Below are 21555 nucleotides of genomic sequence, written 5' to 3'. Positions count from 1 at the left end.
AACATAGGGTATAGGGGATTTGAGCGAGAGGCTCCAAAATCGCAGGGTAGCTGCTGGAGCCTCTCCCCAAGATACCTGCCATGTTTCAGGAACATTGAACTAGGGGTACAATTCTACGGGCCCCAAAACAGGTTGCCCCCATCCCCTCCATTGTTCTCTATGGTGGGAAAAACCTGTTTGGGGGCCCGTAGAATTGGACCCCCTGGTCCAATGTTCTTCAAACTTGATTGGTACCTTGGGGAGAGGCTCCAGCAGCTACCCTGCGAGTTTGGAGCCGCTCCCTCAAACCCCCTCCCCTCCAGCCCCCAGAATATACCCTATGTTTTCGCCATTGACTTCAATGGCCCAAAGGATATAATGGGGCCCAAATTGACATTTTGCTCGCCCTTTTTCTGGGCCGGCGTTCCAGCGCAGAGCCTGAAAAAGGAGGGGAGGGCGGTGGGGTGGCTCTGCAGGCCGTTTTTCAGGCCTGGCACTCCAGCGCGGAGCCTGAAAAAGGCGGGGAGGGCAGCTCAGCAGACCCCGCCGCGCTGGTTGCAGCTGCCGCCGAAAGTGGCGGCGGCAGCCATAACTTTTTAAAGAGCCCCTAAGGACAGCTAGGAGAGCCAGAATGACATCTCGGGAGAGGTAGAATTTCCCCCTATGCATCCAAGGCCACCACCCTGGGGTTCAGGGAGGTAGGAGAATGTTTTGCCCCTCCCCCACGGGCATCGCAGCTGCCGCCAAGAACAGCCTCGGCCAGGCAGAGAAGAGCGACGTACCGGCGCGCTCCGGCCCGAGCCGAGGCCTGCTTTTTACCTTCCTTTCTATATATTTCTTGTCCAAACTTTACCCTCAATCCATTCTTACTCCCAAACCAAATTAGTGCTCATTCCCCTCTTTCACCCTTAAAAGCACGAAGCAGGACAGGATCTAATACCCGTGAGCAAGCTGAACGCCCTTCTGATCACATGGGGTGATCTGTAATTTCTCCCCCCCATCAGCAGCATCCGGCACCATTGTCCACAGGTCCTCACAAACTGCTAGCTGATGATGGCACAGTGGGCCACAGTAGGGAGGTAGGAAGCTCTGTTCTATGAATGCAACTCCATTGGTTTGGATCCCACCCACAGACTCCAGCATAAGTGGACACAGTTATGCCTGTTTTTACCTCCAAGCATTTGCAAGCTCCTCAAGGGTCATCCAGCTCATAATACCAAACTCTGACTAGACATATTAGCTCACAAAAGGCAAGGTTCTTACCATAGGTTTCTGTGTAGACCCAGAAGACATGGATAGACGGAATACACGTAACACAGCAAACAATTTGTCATACATGTCAAATCAGAGCGAAGAAATAAAAGACAGTTATTGCCATTCTATAGTTTTAAGCAGCTAAAACAAGCACCTACAGTAACTATGACACCCTGTAACAGTATTTCAAGTATTCGGAGTTTGGTGTATAGCCACATATTGCATTTCCTCTAAATTTTAATACTATGCTTTTATTGTAAAAATTGTATGAAAATCACTGCTAAGAAGTCAATACTAGGAAACTGCTACATATAATAAGAGATCGAACAATTAATTTCACCTTATGCTAAGTGTTATGCATGGATTTATATCAAAGCTACAGGGAGAATCTGTACACTTTCAACTGTGTATTTCACCTATACCAGCTATACTAAGTGAGCTGCAAAGAGCTCAATTGTATAGATGAATAATCTGTCCATAATGCTTAGCTGTGAATTGCTTTGCATGACCGTCTACAGAGAGTAAATGCTCCAATGGGAAAGACTAGAACTCAGCTAAACATAATGAGTTTTCCTCCGGTAAAAATGGCTGGATGAATTGTTTAGTATTTTTAAAATGTGTTATGGTATACAGGTTTAATGTTAGTTGGCCCCTTATGGAAGGGCAAAGGATGGGGTGTAAATTTTTAACATAATATGGACAATGCATTGATTTTTCAGGCACTTTTTAGAGGCTACATACAGATTACCATTCAAGAAGCGGAACTGTTCAGAAAACAGGTCATCTCTGTGGAGGAAAATGTCCATGTCCATCATATTTAAAGTATAAGAGACCCAATGAAAGCTCATCATAGTACCCCTAACCCACTGTTGTAACTGTCCTCACTGATAACAACCATGGGTTAACAACACTTCCTTGAACAACTGCACTGCTATAGTGATGATGGGGTAGAAAAGCTCGTCATCTGTGACTCTGCCTTTCATTTAAGACGATTGCCTGTCCTAAAAGACGACCTAGATCCACCTGCAGTTAACCATATTAAGTGACACAAATATTTGTGCTTGCAAATAATTTGGCTCTCTACATATATTATTAAATAATAGCTGCAATACAAGTTGGGCCAATCAACATTCTTTATACAATGCCTTGCGGCTGCATAAGGAAGGAAGGCTGGGAAGTCGGGGCTCATTTGTTTTTAACCCTTACCAGCTCCAGAAATGAGTGAAATATGGCCACGTCATATAATAGCCTTCTGGGCAAGAGTAGGGTAAGCCCAAACATACAGACTGCCAGAAAGCCCTTCCACTTCGTTTATGTGATGAAACGGGGCTTTCCTGGCAAGAGTAGTTTGAAACTACTGCCCATTTTAGCCAGCATGGCAACCAAACGTGCAGGGCCTAGCCTCAAAAACCAGTTTAGTACCAGGGCTTAGGTCTGGGGCATGTGATCTATAGTAAGTGTGCTGTCCCAGCTATCCCACACACATTTGAGCTGAAGGAGGAGGACTTCTAAAGCAGAGATTATTGCTTCCACATCACAGCTTGAGTCTCAGCCTCTCCACTGTTATGCAGCAAAGCAGTGGTCCTGCCCAAGACTTGCTTCCCTTATCCCACTGCCCATAAACAAAGCACTCCTGTTTGTATATCATCTGCCAGTAGCCTGGCAGATAAGTAAAACTGGCCGATAGACATGATTGCTCTTATTGGCAGGGGTCCCTCTGGAGTGTGGAAAACCTGACACATGAAACAAGAGAATGTTTGGGCAGTCAACACCCATTCCTCCAACTCCTCGCACTCCTAACATTATCCACAGTCAGGTTTCTGGTGTTAGAGGGCTCGTGTCAGGCATCTGACAACTTTCTTGACCTATTGCCCTGGCTGTGTCACCTCAACTACTGCAGACAGTCTACTGTGATTGGGAAAACTTATGTTTAACATCTAAGCAGAGTTTTTTCAAGAAAGAACACTACTATGGTTTTTCAGCCAAGGAGTGTATAGGACAGAAAGAGCCAGTCATTCACCAAAGCCTAACGCAGGGAGAAGACTCAAGGTGCTTCTAGGCACAAGATTTTCCATGTGACAGAAGCATTGATGCCCACTGCTCATCCCTGCTAATACAAATGGCAAACCTAGGGCAAGCAGAATTGGCACACACAACACAGTCCCAAACTATTATCGTTCTTCTGTTTTGTGTTGTCTCTTCTAGCTCACTGCCAGTTAAACTCCACAACACAAAACAAGTCAGGGAGAAGGTGCCACCTAGACCAGGGTGTCAAACTTAAGGCCCGCAAGCCGGAAGCAGCTCACCCATGGCTTTAATCAGGCGCGCAGCTCTTTTCTCTCCCCCCCCCTCACCCTTTAAAGCTTGAGGCTGCCAAAGTTCCCAGCTCCCTCCCTTTTGTCTCTGCCTGCTTCGGCAGGAAGCTCTTTGGGGCTTGCAAAGTTACACAGAAAATATGGAATGGATTTTTCCATTAAGGTCTCTGCACCCGGACAGACTACTCCGGGATTGTTTCCAGCAACAGAAACAGTGCTCTGACTGGAATGACAGCCCCCAGAGTAGCATGACGGTCTCTAGCAAACGAATCTGTGTTCTGGGACTGGAATGACAGGGCGCAGAGTGGAATAACAGCCCTTGGGAGTAGCAGCAGCATTCTAGGAATGGAATTCCAATCGCAGAACACTTCTGCTACTTCTAGGGACTGTCATTTCACGCTGTGGCTGTCATTCCAGTCCCAGGGTAGTCTATCTGGGCCCAAAGACCTTAATGGGAAATCCATTCTGTATTATCTTTGCAACTTTGTCTGTGCTGCAATGTATTTCAATGGAGTGGAGCTCAAGAGGTTTAATTTTCCATTGTCTGCATAGTTGAAGCTGTTGCTTGCTGGAGTTGTCTCCTTGCAAATACAGGGTTGATGTTTTAAGCCAGCTTGTCTCTGCTGAATGGACCTGAGAACAGGTGCCTGAGTGAGTACTCTAACCTGGGAACCCACAGCCAAAGGGGGGCATTACACTGGAGAGTCACTGCCACTCTGAGTAAAAGGGGGAGGGGGAGCTTGCAATGCCCAGCCATTTTATGTTCCTGGGCTCAGAGCATTTTATATTTTTAGTTTATATTTTTAGTTTCTGCTGTGATCCTTGTGTTTTATTTTAAAAACTGCATTGCCAAACTTCACTATTCCCCCACCTTTCCATTTTAGGTAGGCATCTTTTTTTGGGTGGGGGGAAGGTTTGGGAGGTGTCAGTTATCAAAGACTGTTAAACAAACAAAATATTGCAAGAGTTTTAAGCATATTTGTATTTTAAGTAAAAAAAAGATGTCTTTAGTTGTGTTTGTATCTTTTATAAAGTTTATATCTCTGCAACCTGGCATTACATTTTATGACATGCATGGCCCCACAAAGTCCCATTTATGTCAGATCCAGTCCTTGTAACAAATGAGTTCAACACCCCTGACCTAGACAATTACTAAAGAAACAGTATTTCCACAACAGCAGTGGGGGAGAGAGAGAGCAATACATTAGCAGAGCTAAAACAGCTTGCAAAAGAATCCCTCACTGGTTCTATCATACATACACAATAGTTCTGCCAAATTCATACTCATTCTGCCAAATTCTGCCAAATTCATACTCATCTACAATCCAAGCCATACTGTTGGAAAAATCCAAATGCAGCTATATAACCAGGCAAATGAGAACCCTGTTTTTTCCAGGTCTGACTGCTCAGTGTACCTCCCCTGTTTGCCCATTTTCTCTTGCAGCAAGCAACAGTGAGAGTACTAAGGAAGTTACTGAGATATGGCTCAGGAATTCACAACTAGAATTGCCAGCTCCCTCAGCACTGGCTCAGACCGTTTCTCTCTGTTCCATGCACAGCTGCCTGGGAGTGATGTAGAGACTTCAAGGAACATAGAGAAAAGCTCATATACTTCTGTCTTAACCATACTACAAAACCAAAACTTGAGCACCCTATAGGGAGGGTTCTGCAGTGTGGGACAAAATGTTTAAGATGGCCTTAGGTGGACTAGGCAAAGATTTTAAGTGAGTCTTTATATGCTTTTGATGGACAGGAGCAACGGTAAGCACATAAATATCTTTCATGTTGATAGCAAGGAGCAAAACAAAGGTTTGATTTTTTAAAAATCTCTTAATAACGTGAATAAATTAGTGACATTTTGCTCAATAGAAAATGTACCTTTCACCCAAACTACCTTACAAGATACCTCTGAAAACCATGAAACAGAGCACTTCTTTACTGAGGTAGGTTTCTTAAAAGCACTCAAAGGCAACAAAGTTCAAGAAAATATTCCCTCCTCTTTCATTGTCTTTTGCCCTGACAGCTGCTTTGACTTTCCATCATGACCACTGGTCGTATTTCTACCCTGAAACAAACAAGCATAAACTAATCAACTCTGGACCTATGGATCTCAACTCCTGAGATCTAGACTGCAGAGAACATTTCTCCTGGCAAACAAATCTGAAGACTACCACAAGCTTCAAAAGCAGCCAAATACAGACATGCAACTGTACTGTAAACAGCCATATTAGTTTCTGCAGCCATAGGCAGTAACAGCAGAAACCAATGGTTAGATAATAAATGACAGCAAGCCCATCAGTGAAACAATGTGCTCACCCAGACACTAGAACAAAAGGAAGAGTATTCATAAATAGGTAGGCATTCTTTTTCACAATACACAATGACAACTTTCACCATAAAGTGTACTCATTTCATAGTTCATCGCCAGAAGCGTAGACCATAGACACTAGATGACTGCCATGGAAACCAAGAATCCTTGCAAGACATCTTAATTTCTACCTCTGTTTCTCTTCAAACTGACTGTTCAGATGTGCTATGAACCAATCACTTTGATCACATATCCACAGAATAACGTGGTTAGTAGTTAAAAACAAAGATAAGACCATGCATACTTCTTAATTTCTACCTCTGTTTCTCTTCAAATTGACTGTTCAGATGTGCTATGAACCACATATCCACAGAATAACGTGGTAAGTAGTTAAAAACAAAGATAAGATTATGCATACCGTTACTCTCACACTGCCCCTGTCATCTATGGCTAAATGGCTGGCAACCAATGAAACAGCATTCTTGATTGTGGCACCAAGATTATGGAATTCCCTCCCCACCAAGATTCATCTGACTATTTGTCTATTGTTGTCTTTCCCCTAGTAGGTGAATACTTTTCTGGTTGTCTAGCATTCCCTCACTGATCTTCACTGACCCTTCCCCCCGTTCATGTGTTACTTATTTTGTTCCAACTGTTTTTAATAGGAGGGGGGGTGTTGTGTGTGTGTGTTTAATCCTGTTTTAATGTTTTTATTGTTTGCCACCTAGGGACCTTTAGTTGGGTGGAGAAGGCAACATAAAAACGTTTTAAATAAATATGAAACTACTTCAATACTGTAAAAGGTATCACCAGAACTCTATTCAGTGTAGTTTTTCTATGTACTGTAACCTAAAACACAGAGTAAAATAGGAAAGAATAAGAACACTTTTCCAAAACGTTCACTTGAAAAGTTAGCTTGTGAGAGCCACAATGACACTACACTTCTCACCTGGTCTTCTTCCTCATCCTCTTCATCTTCTGCCAAGCGCTGCCTTCCCACCTCGTACAGCCTGCAAACTGTGTCCATGTTCATGGCATCCATACTTCCTTGGTTCTAAAACAGGAATCCCACCCCCAAAAGTAAGTGCATTATCTTTTAACAAGACATATTGTGCACACTTACATGCAGCTGCATCACCTGTCTAATAATCTCCATCCATGTTACACATACAGAACATCAGTTTTACAACTAATCCAACTGTTCCATTTAACTTGGCAAGGACGGTCACATAACAAATGCTAACACATTTCTTGCTATTCAAGAATCACACTTACCTCAATAACTGCCAAGTAACAGTCCTTTGAATCAGTACACAGGTCAAAGATGTTCCTTTTTACATCGATGGTGGCTGGAAAAGAACACATCAGAATCAACAGGAGTCCCCATACACCTTAATCTACCCTTTGTGCCAACTGCTAAAAACCAAATCCAATCCCACTGAACAATGGCTGTCCACAAGGAAACCAGTTTCTCTGGAGCCTTGAATGAGAATTTTCATGAGCTCTGTGGGCATTTCCTCAGACAGCTAGACAAAATTTGTCCACAAAGAAAACTGAAACACAAAAATACCTGCCAAACACCATTTCAGACACAATAAACAGTCTTTACCAATTGGTTTGTAGTCTGTGGCATTGAATGTTCTGAAAGAAGATCCAAAGGGACTCCGCATCCTCTCTTCCAGCAGGTCATCTTCATCATCGGCCTGTAACATTGCTGATTGAGGGAGAAAAGATTTGTAAGTAGAGAACTGTTTCTGTTCTAAAACAGCCCCAACAGATTAACTTTTAATACACATTTGTCTCCAGAGCGGGACAAAATGGGACAAAGACAACCAGCAGACCAAATTCAGACTATCAAAAGTGTTAAGCATTTCTGTCAAGGACATTTACAAATTGTAATATATTTTGTCTGGAAATTTGGAGTTTTCTGCTCAGTTATCTTTGATTTCAGGAGAGGGGAGAAAATACTGAGGGCAAAGGAAACTGTTCAGAAAGTAAAGGAAGAATTGCAGAAAGGGCCAAAAGGGCAGAAAAAAGAGGAGCAATGGGAGGAACGGAGAAGCACCAATACTCTAGGACAAGAAGCTGAACATCATGGTAGAAACAGAGTGGGGGGGGGGGATGAACATCCCATAGCAGGCATTTCCCTGCTCTTTTGTGTTTCTGTGAGGTAGCAGAGAGAAAGGAAATAATTCTCTGCATATGTTAAGCCCACTTGACGGAGATGTCATGTGCCTTGCTGAGCCAGCAAGTATCCCTGGCGATGAAAGTTATTGTTTTGCTCTCCACCACACAAATACAAACACAAAGAATGACCGATGTATCATTCATGCTAACCAGCATCTTACCTCCATACATTACTGTTCCTGTGTGGTTGAAGACTACACGACACTGATCCAAAGCTGGCACTGTGTGTAACAAGTGGAAAGTTCGCAGGTCCCACTGGAGAGTATGTTATGGAAAATCAACAGAACAGTCTATGATTTCTGGCAATGGTGACTCGGTGTATTACTGTTGGCCGTTGCAGAATATGCCTGTGGCAACAAGGCTAGGATCCAGCACAAGGATTCAGCGAATGCCACTAATATAAAGGGATTTGCGTTGAGGTCCCAAACTGCTCTATCCCCAACAACTCATCTGACTGTGAGGGTAATGGCAGCACAAGGCCTCTTGCCCTCCCTCCCAGATTGCGCTCTCTCCCTTGAGACTCAACCTCACTCACAATTTCGGGTCAGGCAAAAGAGTCCATCTGAGGACATGTGACATTTACAAATAACTAGACAAGAAGTCTGTGTATGTTTCCTCAATCTGTATAATACGTTCTAATCATAGGACAAGAGAGCCAAAGTTGTTTAAAGGGTCTTATAACAAAAAGGGGGGGAAAGAATTTCTCAATGACATCAAAAATTCAGCTTTAAGACTATCCATAGTTTTTATAACCAAATCGAGAAGTAGCCACCGGCAAGAAGCCTCGCCAATTTAAACACCCATCATGTCATTAAATAGCCAAGGTACGCTTTCTCATTACACAAATAAGGCAAAATTCAAAGGGCCCCAAACCAACCAAGCTAAAAGTTATCTTGTATGGATGAACCATCTTGGGTTTTATGGCATGACTGGCACTTCCACTGTAGCCCTTGGCAATGCCAACTCAGAGCCATCTGCCCAAGAATCTATCGCTTCAAACTGCTGCTGATGTCACAAGCTTAGAGAAATCTACCTCTACATTTCTTCAGACTGAACAAGAACGTTACACCAAATGCTGCAATTAAATCAATTGCTTATCATGCCAAGCTTCTTTAAACTGTGCAGATCACAGCTGAGGTTAAAAAAGAAAAGATACAATCTCTGTGTTGACGATAACTTCCAGACCATTGGGATGGAATACGCCACTGATGGTCATATTGAATTTGTCAAACTTATGTATAGCCTGTGCAGAGCGGACATCCCAGAGGACACCATCGTTTAAGACAAGATCGTCTGTAGGGTTGAAGGTGGCAGAATTCTTCTTGTAGTTGTTGGCAAGATCTGGGTTAAACAGAGTCAACAGCTTGTTGCCAGTCTGAATATCATAGATCTTTTAGATTAAAAAGAAGAAGAAAAAAAGATTACTCAAGATCTGCAAGATGTTAGTATCCAAAGAGAAACAAGTATACACCCTCATTTCCAAATAAACTCCTTCCTTGTGGACAATGATCTCCCCTTAGTTGCTCATTATTCTTCCAAAAAAAGCTCAATAGTTCACAAGTCAGGTTCTGTGGGAGAACTAGAAATCAATATAGATGCTATTGCGGTAGAAAACAATTACCTATACACTACTACGGTATATGAAATGTCCTTTTACTAGTGTGGTCACTGAATACTCCTCCCTGAGGTTACAGAATAGCTTCCCTTGATTTGGAAGCTTATGAACAGAAAAGTGGTTTATACTACTTCCATCTTCCCTTTTTAAAAAAATGCTACAATGAGGAATATATTGTTAAAAACAATGACAAATACTTACTCTTTCTGGACTGCCCTACTGTCACAGTCACTAGAAGCAAACTGAAGGAGCCTCACCAGTTTAAAAGAGCTCCCTTCATTTCCTAACTCAACTGAAACCACCTATATGACACCTCTAATTGCTCTCATGACACTTATACACTCCATACAGTGCTCAGCCCATGGCTGATGCTAAATAGCGGCACTTGCAATTGATATATATCTTTCACTCCCAGAAAACTTACCACAACATCTCCCAGCTTTGTAGCAGGTAACCAACAAGGCTCTTTTACAAATGAACCACGGGGAAACAGAAGTCTTTTAACATGTGTACATGATCATTCTAGGGCAACGCAGCCTAAGGAGCAAACTCACAGCTGCTCATTGATCAGACTACTGCTTCTAATTTCCCGAGCTACTCCCCATATTCACAAGATAATCTGCTGTGCTGTGTGCTCAATGTGCTGGGGATGTCTCAAATCAGGACCCAGAGAAAGGGGTTTTGACTGAGCTAAGGGCCTGTGGATTATTGTAAAGAGGCTGCTACAAAAAGATTCTATGTAACAAACAATGGAGAATGCCTGACAAAATGAGAAGAAATGTTAGCATTACTGGCGCATGTTACTAAAAGCTTTTTATGGGCACATTTCTTTTAACTACTATTTTCGTATACATGCTTTCATGATCTGGGCTGTGCCACCAGAGACCTACTAGGCCCAGGGAGCTAGGGTTGCCAAGTCTTCTTACCTTGGCAGTGGGGGAGCGTTGCCGGGCTCTGGGAGCTCCTCGGTGGTGCGTGCGCGCAATTTGTACACGCGCGCCGCCAGCATGTCACAGGAAGTGACGTGCTACGTCGCTCACATTGAGGGCGTGCCCCAGATCGTCAGAGGGAAAACTTGAGCGTGTCCCAGATCGTCAGAGGGAAAACGTGAGCTACGTGGCTGTGTCACCTCGGGTGACGCAGCCACGCTGCGCTTCAGGGGGCGGAGTTCCCCCCAGGGCCCGATTCCACGCGGCGAAAATCGGGCCTCCAAAGCGGGGATTTCCCTGCCCCCCGCCCCCACTTGGCAGCCCAACAGGGAGCCTGGCTAGCCGTAGGTGAGGCTGGGCCTACAACTCCCAGAAGCCCCTGAGAGGTTTTGGAGCCAAAATTGACCAATAGGAAAAGAGGAGGGCTTGGAATAAAAGATCTGGAGCAGCAGGAAAAGCTGTTCTATTTCCCAGAGGGCAGAGCCAGAAGGAAGGCTGCTGCAAGGAAGAGACCCTCATCCTGAAGGAAGGGTAAGTAGTCTAGTGTCACTTGGAATAGTGAGCTAGGGACAGTATATATTTAGACGCGTTAGGGCATTTGATTTCTTTTCTTTTCGCCCACTTACTGTTGTATTTTTGCACCTTGTTATTTGACCTCCTATACAATAAACTATTTTATTTATTCACTCTGCCTGGTCCACACGCCTATTATTCGGCCAAAAGTTTATGCTCTGGGCCTTCTCAGAGGAGCCTGGAACCAGAGTGGTGGCAGCGTCAGGTGACACCCCACCTGAGCCGTGACACATGAAGAACTAGGAAGCAGTTCTATTTATCATACTTTGAAGATTTGCCTTTTCTCAGATGCATTTCATTTATGCATATTCCTAAAAAGCCAATTTCCCTTTGGATCCTGTGGGGTAGCTAAGAATAAACATTGTTAGCTTGTTGCCTCACAAATGGGCAGATCATGAGTGGAGATCAGATTTCCCTCGAAGGCTAACAGAAGGAACAGCAAGGCAACAGAGAAAGGTACTTTGTTTAAATGCAAATATCTATGGAAATGAATTAAAAGCCAAGGAAAATTGTCAACTATTTGACTATATGCTTTATGACATTTCTACATTTTAAGAGGAAGAGAGTCCGTTGACATTAATTCTGCCAGAGATTGCCACCTTCAGAATGACCCTAACTCTTTGGAATTGATGTTAAGTTGGTGAAAAAGTCTAAGTACTGATTCATCACCATTTATCCCACATCAAAGAGCTACCGTGTTTTCCCGAAAATAAGACAGTGTCTTATATTAATTTTTGCTCCCAAAGATGCACTACGTCTTATTTTCAGGGGATGTCTTATTAAGAAGAATACGGTACACTCCGTCAGGGCAGAGCGAGCAGCAGGCGGCAGCTTGTCCTGGTGGCAGCGCGGGCTCTCTGATTAAAAGAGACCTCGCACTTCCTGTCTGCTCCGGGGGGCCTTATTATCGGGGAGGTCTTATTTTCGGGGGATGCCTTATATTTCAGCGAGAGGCAAAACTGTAAGTAGGTCTTATTTTCGGGGGATGTCTTAATTTCGGGAAAACATGGTACTACGAAGAGAATACATTTTATAGATTCTCTTTAAAAATCTTTTATTATTCCCAGACAATAAGGAAGCATTTAATGATCTACAACCAAAATACTATTAATTGCCAGGTGAATGTGTTCTAAGAAACGTCCCAGAAAATACTACAAAATCATAGAATCAAAGAGTTGGAAGGGACCTCCAGGCTCATCTAGTCCAACCCCCTGCACAATGCAGGAAATTCACAAATATCTCCCCACCACCACCCCCAGTGACTGCTGTTCCACTCTCTTTAAAAACCTTTATTATTCCCAGACAGTAGGGAAGCATTTAATGATCTATTTCTCCTACAAACAGTGAAATCCGCTGCTTTCTCAGTACAGCCCCTCATACGCCTTAAAAAATCCACTCGGGAGTGGGGGACCCTATGGGGAAATGGTAGAATTGTTTCCTCATCTCTACATGAGCTTTTGTTCCATTTCCAAAGCTTGCTTCACTTTTGCAAGAATGGAGAAGGGATTCTGCCAATCCTCACTTCCTGCTGTAGCCCCCACACTGCTCCCAAGTGTTGTACCACCATCAGTAGTTTTGGGGGTGCGCTCACCCCCAGTGACTGCTGTTCCACGCCTAGAACACCTCTTACGAATTATTCAGTCAGGCTAGACACTGATCCATTTCTCCTACAAACAGTGAAATCCGCTGCTTTCTCAGTACAGCCCCTCATACGCCTTAAAAAATCCACTCGGGAGTGGGGGACCCTCATGAACAGCCTATGGGGAAATGGTAGAATTGTTTCCTCATTTCTACATGAGCTTTTGTTCCATTTCCAAGGCTTGCTTCACTTTTGCAAGAATGGAGGAGGAGGGATTCTGCCAATCTTCCCTTCCTGCTGTAGCCCCCACACTGCTCCCGAGTGTTCTACCACCATCAGTAGTTTTGGGGGTGCGCAGGGAACTGCAACAGGAAGGCTGTAAAAACACTGTAAAAACACTCTGTGAAGCCACTCTGTTCATAGAAAAATCTGATCCAATCCTGTAAATGCTCAGTGGTAAGAATAATTACCTTGAGGAGAAACCTGTTAAGTATTCACAGCATTAAATCAGACTATGTAGTCCAGTCCTACAAAGCTTGTTCCATCTTTTGATCCTGTTGAAGAGACTATCACTGCTGCCTGGCTTTCATGTTTGATCTCACTGACAGCTGCCTCAAGCAACACCAGTGCCTAGACAGTGCTGCTCCATCAGCACACATTTTTTCCTTCTAATTACGAGCCAGCTCATGCTTCGCCTTCTACAAGCATCCCCCAACTCTCGAGTGGTTAGTTTTGACGGTGCAAAGGGCTGCAGCAGGAAAGATCCATTCTGTTCACTGTTGTTTGGATCCACAGTTGGCCTTGCAATGTATACTGTTTACAGCCCAGTGCTTCAATCCCTCCAGTTCTCAATCTCTGGCAGCCCAGTGCTTCAATCCCTCCAGTTCTTTCAGTATGAACCGCATCCTTTTACACCATGTTTTGCCCCTGTTGCTCATAAGATGCAGTGCTAGTTTGCAAGCTGCTTTCAGTACCTCATCAAGAATATTTCATGGCTTTAGCAATTCCACAAGAGATACTTACATGGGCAATGTCCCCCTTCGTGCCAATGACCCTGTCCTGAGAATGCTTGCTGAATTCCACATAATGGTCATCTGTGAAGGAGTGCCTGCACAGGAGAATCAAATGTCAAATGAAGCAGCAAAACAGCCTTTTCTCAAGGGCCATTTATCACACTTCTCTGTAGAATTTTTAATGCACCAGTGCATCATGTAATGAATGCTGGTTACTGAGCCAGCAGAAGGTGGTCATTTCCCTTCTACTTATAAATGCTTCTCCCTCTAAGACAATCTTCTACATATTTATCAGCAGCCAGTCATGTACTTGAACAGCACCGAGTTGAACCGAAACTTCAGATTCTGCCAGCAGAACAGAGTGTGTGATTTTCACCAATTCCACTCTCCCACTGCGGACAGCCATCCAGTGCCCAGAGCTATTCCTGAGCTATTCCACTGACACTGGGGAGCAGCGTTTGGAAAGCTGCTGCAGGAGGCAGGGAAAATTTCCGATTTACGAGCAGTGCTCTACTTCAGATCTAACCCATTTCTACAATGCACTCGAGTTCATGAGATTACAGCTTCTTAAAAGATTGCTTATTTCACATTCTGGTCCATTTAAGGTAGTGAGAATAAATTAAAAGGCAGACTTACTTGATATCAAAGACAGACTTCATTCCCCACAATGCAGACAGAGGCTGGCTCCATGTTGCAGATGTCAGCAATAAAGAGCCGTCCTGTGGGATTGAAAAAGCAGACAAAGGGTATTATTGTTAGCTATCTGGACACCACTATGCAGCTCGTCTTCAGACAGATTCTCTGCTTGTCATTTCGGCTTGGGAAATTGGCTAAAAGCACCACAAGACAAACAATATTTCAAGTTACCAACTAAACCACCACTATATGATAAGCTATAGTTGGATGAAATGATTAGTACCAATTAATAATTTTTCAGTAAAGTTTCATCATCATGTACAGTGGCATAGAAGGGTGATGAAACATAGAATTTTGATACCTTTCAAAGATGATCCCGTTAATTTGGACCAAGGAACACTTAAAGTGAACAACACCTGGGATCTTTTTCTTCTCCTCCAATACTTGAAAATATTTTTCCACACAATAGTAGTACTAGGGTTGGCTTTCACACTTTTCCCCTCTTTCAATACAGAATACCCACTACAGCAACACCCTTCCAAATATACATAATTTTGTTTCTATACATAGTTGTGATTCAACTCCCTCAGGCTACCCTTAAGCTACAAAGCTGAAAAAGATTTGACAAGTAACACTTTTTTCCTTTTGTGCATTATATCACCACATGCTTAAGCTGGAGACCTGGAGATCTAGGGCAACTGAAAGATAACAATGGCTGCATTCAGATTTCATGACATGCTTGCACATTTGCCTCCCTCCTTCCCCTGCATATGGAGCGCAATCAGTGGTTTCCATATCTGGGAAGCCTTGCATCAAGTTCCAGTTTGTCACAATATCTGACTACAGACAATTGGGTAAATTAAACTTTTCCCCCCTACCTCACAAACCAGGATTTTAAACACAAGATTTAAAATTTGATTTGTAGAGAGGAAACAAAACTGCAATTCACCCAGGTGCCTACAGTCAGATCAGCCATCATAGCAAAGTGGAGACTGATTAAAGGATTACCAAATGCATAAGCCTTCATTTGCACTCTGTGCATGAGGGGGAGAGGGAAAGGAATGTTCAAGCATGGCAACAAGTCGTATTCATGCCCACGACGAGTATCTGTTTGCCACGGGATCTGAAGACAGCCTGTGCCAAAGGCCACTATTTACAGTGACTAGTCTACTATACTATTTAATCAGACATAGAAGCATCCTAAATTGGAAAGAACAAAAACATGCCTGGTACATAAAGAAGCCTGGCTACAGGAAAGGTAGCACTTCTCACAGAGCTCAGCTGGTAGTTTCTAATGAAGTGCGCTCTGGCTCAGAGAAACTTATGCACAATAAATTCACCAGTCTTTTAAGGGGTCACAAACCTCTTAGCTAAAATAAGAAAAACCCATATAATTCACAACAGCCACAAGGTTATAATGGACCGAGAGTCCACAGTAGCATACTAATATTCAGGATACTTTCCCTCCCCTGGACGGCTCAAGGTGAGTGATGGCAGAGTTGTGGCAACTGTAACTGGCCTCCTCCTACCGCTCTCGGGCAGAGAACGCACAACATGTAAAGCCACTTTCATCTTCATTGGCTTCCCGGAACACAGAAATTGGACGGAACCTGGGAAACGAAAGAGCAACCAATTAAGAAAGTGAACTTCAAAGTGAAAGAGGACGGCGTGTAAGTGACAAGCAAACTTTGAAGTTTGAAAACTGCATCGGAAAGTGTGCTAGGATGGAAGCGTTCTTCTTAAAAGGAAGACAAGTTTCTGTACAATGATCCAAACATGGAAGTTGCTGCAGGTAGCTATCAGTAGAGCACGATGAAGAACAGTACACCAAAGTCTTCCAAATAAGTCACCATGAAACCAGAGGTTCTACTCACACTGCGACATCCGCATGGGCACTTGTTTTTAGATGGGCTGGTCAAAAGAACCATAGGAATTCAGAAAACATCTTCCTTACCTGCTGAATATAAGGTGTCTATCAAAGCATCCACCATCCACCCCGCCATACTTTGGAAAGGCTGCCCTGCGAGTCAGACGTGAGGTAAAGTTAGTTGGCGCTTGGCGCCTCTGTTTTGGCTCTGGACACTGGTGGGGTGTAAAGAGAGAAAAGGGGGGGCAAGTAGCCACAGGGTTCTTGCAGCGAGCATGCTGCTCCCTAAGGTACTCTGTGATTATGCTGTCCAGCGTGGGAGGGGAAGGGAGGTGCCTGTCCAACTGTTTTTTGATGGCTGGGCTCTGGCTGTAGGCGCCATGGTCTGACTTTTGCCGCAACACTCTGATTTTCCTGCCATTGCAGGGAGACGGCCTCTCCCGGATGAAGCTAATCCTGCCAATCACAGGGGAGTTGCTGGCATGAGATGGACCCGGGAGGGCAAGTGAGCTCTGGGGGGCAGCCTGCTTTGGCTGGGCATGGACAGAGGCAGCACTGGAAGCCACCGAGGCATGGCTAGTCAACCGGGCTGAAATGCCATTTGCTATACGAGGGGTACGAGGCAGAGGCACGGGAGAAGCAGCGGCAGCCACAGGGGTGAAGGCGGAGGAATGAGAAGCTGCCGTCATGGGTAGGTCTGCCTCCCTGGTAAGGACCGTGGCAGTTTCTCCCAGCCCTTTAGAGATGAGATGGTTCCTGATCAGAAGGAGCAGCTCTTTCTCAGGGAAGGAAATCCTTGACTGAGCCACCACGTCTGCTTTCTGCAGTCGAGCCAGTGAGACGTCCGTTCCGATCAGCAAGGGTTTTCCTGAGACGCGCTCTATCAGCTCAGCAGCGTACTTGCAGAACTTGACGTGCTCGCTGCGCTTGTCCTGAAGAACAGGTTCCTTCATCAGCTGCTGGATCTGGCAGCTGCTGAAGAGGGGCAGCTTGCTGATGATCTGCCGGACCGTGCTGCTACGCGACAGCCCGACCAAGGCTTTGCACGCCAGGGCTCGTATCTGGTCTGCGTCCGTAATGGGCATTTTTACAGACAGCAGCGACAGCAGCACTTTGATGCCGTTGTTGGACTGCACCACATTCCACATCTTGGCCAACGTGTGCTCGCTACTCCTGGGTGCCTGGGGAAGCTTACGTCGAGGGGTGCCGGAGATGAACTTGCCGATGCTGGAGATGCGATTGTCTGGGCCACACACACAGTTAATGATGATCTGAAGGGCCGACTTCTGGATTTCTGCATCATGGATGAAGAATTCACCTTCGGCAACTCCCAGGATGATGCTAATACCTGATCACAAAGGAAGCATTTCCACAATAATTAATGTAAGAGGCAGGGCCAGTTTTGACATTATAGAAACAGCACGGCTGCAGCTCCCCTATGTTGCCATCTCACACTAATCCATTCACACCAGAATAACGAAAATCACATAGGAGGGTGTACACATGGAGCTGCCTTACCCTGAATGAGCCCACTGATCCATCAAAGTTATTGCTGTCTACTCAGACTGGCCGCAGCTCTCCAAGGTCTCACACAGAGGTCTTTCACATCACCTACTGCCTGGTCCTTTAAACTGGAGTTGCCAGGAATTTAATCTGAGACCTTCTGCATGCCTAACAGATGCTCTATCACTGAGCCACAGCCCCTCCCCTGAAGTCATTATTTCCTATGCTAGCATACCTTCTCTCTCTCCTGATGTCTTTCCTTCACAATACGGTAAACCATTAACAGCTCTCACATATAACCTCTCCTCTTTTTTTAATTACCATCAGAACAGGGGGAAGCAGCAGCCAACTCTAAATATGAGAGTTAGCCCACTGACTGCACAAAAAGAACATAAACCTGAAAGCTTCATTCCTGTTCTCTCAGAACCCTCTTTAATGATGCCTAGAGGCCCACCAAGAACTACATCTGATCTAACAGTACCAGTTCCTGTTGCCCTCCCACACAGTACTGAGCTCAGACCCAGCAGAAAGTCAAACACAGTTTCTTCTACATTGTTGGTTTACAGCCAAGCAATTTAGAAGCACACACTGTCTTGTAGGCCAGAAGAGGAATTTATCTGTTGTCGCTACAGAAGTGGGGTTTTCCGCAAAAATTAAACAGAAAGAAGCATGGATAAAGTGTGCTTGCTCTTAAACAACGAGGACCACACACAACCTTAACAATGACCCAGATTAAAAAGAAGTTCTAGAATTCACACCATGGTTTTTTTGGGTGGTGGGGGGGAGGCCTCCATCACTTAATTCTTAAACTCACTAGTAGACACAATCAGACAAATGAAACACTCAGGTGTGCATAAATCACCTGTTCCCTACCAAGCATGAAGGTAAGAACAATGCTCTTCTCTGTCCCACCATACTCAGCATTCCTTGTTCTGATGGAGCCCAGCAACTAGCTAAAGCTAACTCTGTAAGCTGTGATGCTAAGGTGCCGCCAACAGGGGATAATAAAATCAAGGAAAAGTGAAAATATCATACCATTCAAGCCTAAGAACAGATTCAGCTGGGTAGTCTGGTTGTTCTGAAGCAGTAGAACAAAGTTTGAGTCCAGTGGCACCCCTAAGACCAACAAACTTTTATTCACAGTACTGGCTTTCGTGTACAAGCACACTTCTTCACGTTTTATTCACAGTATTGGCTTTCGTGTACAAGCACACTTCTTCACATACAGTGAAACAGAATTTCCTTAACCATTACGCTCAGTCACTTATGCATCTTGATTCTGGCTGGCCCTTCCTGGGAGCTAGCCCCCCCTTCCTATATGTGATGGTTGAGGAAATACTGTTTCACTGTATCTGATGAAGTGTGCTTGCACACAAAAGATCATACCTTGAATAAAACTTTGTTGGTCTTAAAGTTGCCACTGGACTCAAACTATGGTTTTCAAGCCTAAGAACAGTTCTACATGTGCTTGTATGGATAATGTCATGCACCAGTTGTTACAATGACAACTTGCCACAGATCATTCAGCATCCACCTCCTTGAACAATTTATGAAACCTGACACTGAAGATTTCAGGAACAAGCAAAGCAATTCATAGAACGATGGAACCTAAACAAAGAAGAGGCCAAACTGTACATACCCACAGTGGAAACAGTAGATCCTGCCTCATCCAACACATCCACAGACTCTGCTAACTGCAACTGGATCTTTGGGACCACAGTAAGGATGGCCAGGACATCCAAAGCATAACGTACTGTATCATTCCTAGAAATGCAAAGTATGAAATTACCAGACAAATACTAACTATGCAAGCCACCATACCTGCAGTTGTTTTTGGCTAGGAGGCAGTGCACCCTTCTCACATGCTGGGCACTTGCCTGGAGCAATCATCAGTTCCAGACACAAGGGTGTGTTAAACTCCATCATGCGCTCACCTGGCATAGTAGGTCTTCCAGTCACATGCTATTGAAATTAGTTGCAGCATAAGTTGCACACAAGACAGTTTGAGAAAGACCTCTGCTGGCTCCCAATACAGCTGTGCAGGCCCATATTCTATTAGAAATTCCATCATTTCTACAATCTGCTCATGATTGTAAGAACAAGCCTGCAAAGAGGAGAAGTAATAATACTTATGCTCCTTAGAATATTTCATTTTTAAACTTTCCAATCAGTATTTCCACAAAAGACAGCTCTTGTACACTTATTTTAAAAAGAGCACATGACAACAGTTAATCCATGAAGCTACCAAGGCATGAAAATCCATCTGTGAAGTTCTGTATCTAATAACACTGATGAAAAGCACACCAGTGAAATTCCCACGTACAACAACAGCAAGCAGTCCATCTACCTCTACTCACCTTGTACAGAGGCTGTGGATGGACCAGAATGCCGCCCTCTGTGCGCTGAAGTGACTGTTTCACCTGCTCTACTTTGATAGCAAGGTGCGCCTCAAAATACCTGCGCATGGCCATGCAAGTGTGTTTCCCGGTCTGGCGGCTGGCAAAGATCTCATCATCACTTAACAGTGCACCCTGGTCCTCTAGGTTTAAGATCTCAAGCGTGCTGATCTAAAAGGGAAAAATAAGCATCTTTTTTAATCATCCTGTTTCCAAAAAATATGGAATATAAAAGCTCATCACCTTCCTATTTTATTCATAAAAGGAAAAAAAGAGCTTCCTTCCTCCTACACAAAGAAAACTGGTACACCAAGGGGCTGTGTTAACAGTGCTGCCAGAGAAGATTCAAACATGCAAGCAACTGACACGGGTAACTCTCACAAAAGTAACCAGGGCTTATTTCCAGACAGTCAGCTTATTTATTTACAATGAAGGAATCCATATTCAATCAGAGAACATTTAACACAAGAATGCAACACACACACACGCACAAAAATGGTTGCACGGTGCTTATGTCTGCACCCAGAAAAAATGAACTGCGAAAAGGTCAAAGAACTGGGATAGGGGCATTATGTCACTGCAATTGGCTTTGACCTCTAGATTCAGTGTGGCAATGTTCTTTAGTCCCATTACTGAGGGAAGTTAAGATGTCTTATTGACTCTGCTCACCTTGTTACCAAAAAGGTCCTAGATTGGGGTCCCCAACCTTTTTGAGCCTCTGGGCATCTTTGGAATTCTGACACAGGGTTGTGCGCAAAGCTACAAGATGACTGCCACGGGAGGAGGAGCAAAACACAACATGGCTGCTGCGGGAAGCAGAACCACCACAGAGAGAAAGCCCAAGCACGGGGGGAAAGAAAGGTAATTTAAAAAATGCACTGGCAAAAGAGAATAAAACCAACACTGTGGTGGCAGCTGCCACTGAAACATCATTATTTTGATCTGGTCAGCCAATCAGGTTTCCAGTGTCCAGTCAGAGCTCTGCTGGGCAACAGCTCCATCAGACCTCACCCACTTTCTAAAAATAGTTGGCGGGCACCAGGAAGGGTGTTGGCGGGCACCATGCTGGGGACCCCTGTCCTAGATCCTCTCTTTAGTGCTATTCAAACACACCACGATCATAGCAAAGGCTATGACTGCCGTCATCACCAGCTTCTACTAATTCATTAAATACCTCTAAAATGTAGCATCTACGAAGTGTAAACAGTAAGTAGGGTGAGCATGTGCCACCTTAAAGCAGAATTATCTCAAGTCCACTGACTTTGATGGAAGAAGAAGGTGGTAGTTTTGCTGAAGATGGCACTGTACGTGCCCTGAAATGCAGTGATGCCAGTAAGAGCCACGTAATGCAATTTACAGCTCTCTTTTGCTTGCACCGTAAATTACATGGCAGACAAGCAG

General features: G+C 44.3%; 1 protein-coding gene across 1 annotated transcript in view; it reads right to left on the bottom strand.

Annotated features, from left to right (window-relative positions):
• The window catches only part of VPRBP (Vpr (HIV-1) binding protein), a 71896-nt gene that overhangs the window by 25118 nt on the left and 25223 nt on the right, over nt 1–21555 (bottom strand). Inside the window, 12 exon segments of the mRNA XM_015424022.1 lie at nt 6806–6910; nt 7132–7205; nt 7466–7570; nt 8205–8298; nt 9200–9433; nt 13763–13847; nt 14389–14471; nt 15857–15998; nt 16343–17603; nt 19398–19522; nt 19693–19862; nt 20116–20325. Coding sequence (XP_015279508.1) covers nt 6806–6910; nt 7132–7205; nt 7466–7570; nt 8205–8298; nt 9200–9433; nt 13763–13847; nt 14389–14471; nt 15857–15998; nt 16343–17603; nt 19398–19522; nt 19693–19862; nt 20116–20325 — 2688 coding nt within the window.

Source organism: Gekko japonicus, unplaced genomic scaffold (genome assembly GCF_001447785.1).
Source record: "Gekko japonicus isolate JY-2015 unplaced genomic scaffold, Gekko_japonicus_V1.1 scaffold477, whole genome shotgun sequence".
NCBI classification, from domain to species: Eukaryota; Metazoa; Chordata; class Lepidosauria; order Squamata; family Gekkonidae; genus Gekko; species Gekko japonicus.
The sequence above is the reverse complement of the archived record's forward strand: the minus strand, read 5'-3'. Positions and strand labels throughout refer to the sequence as shown.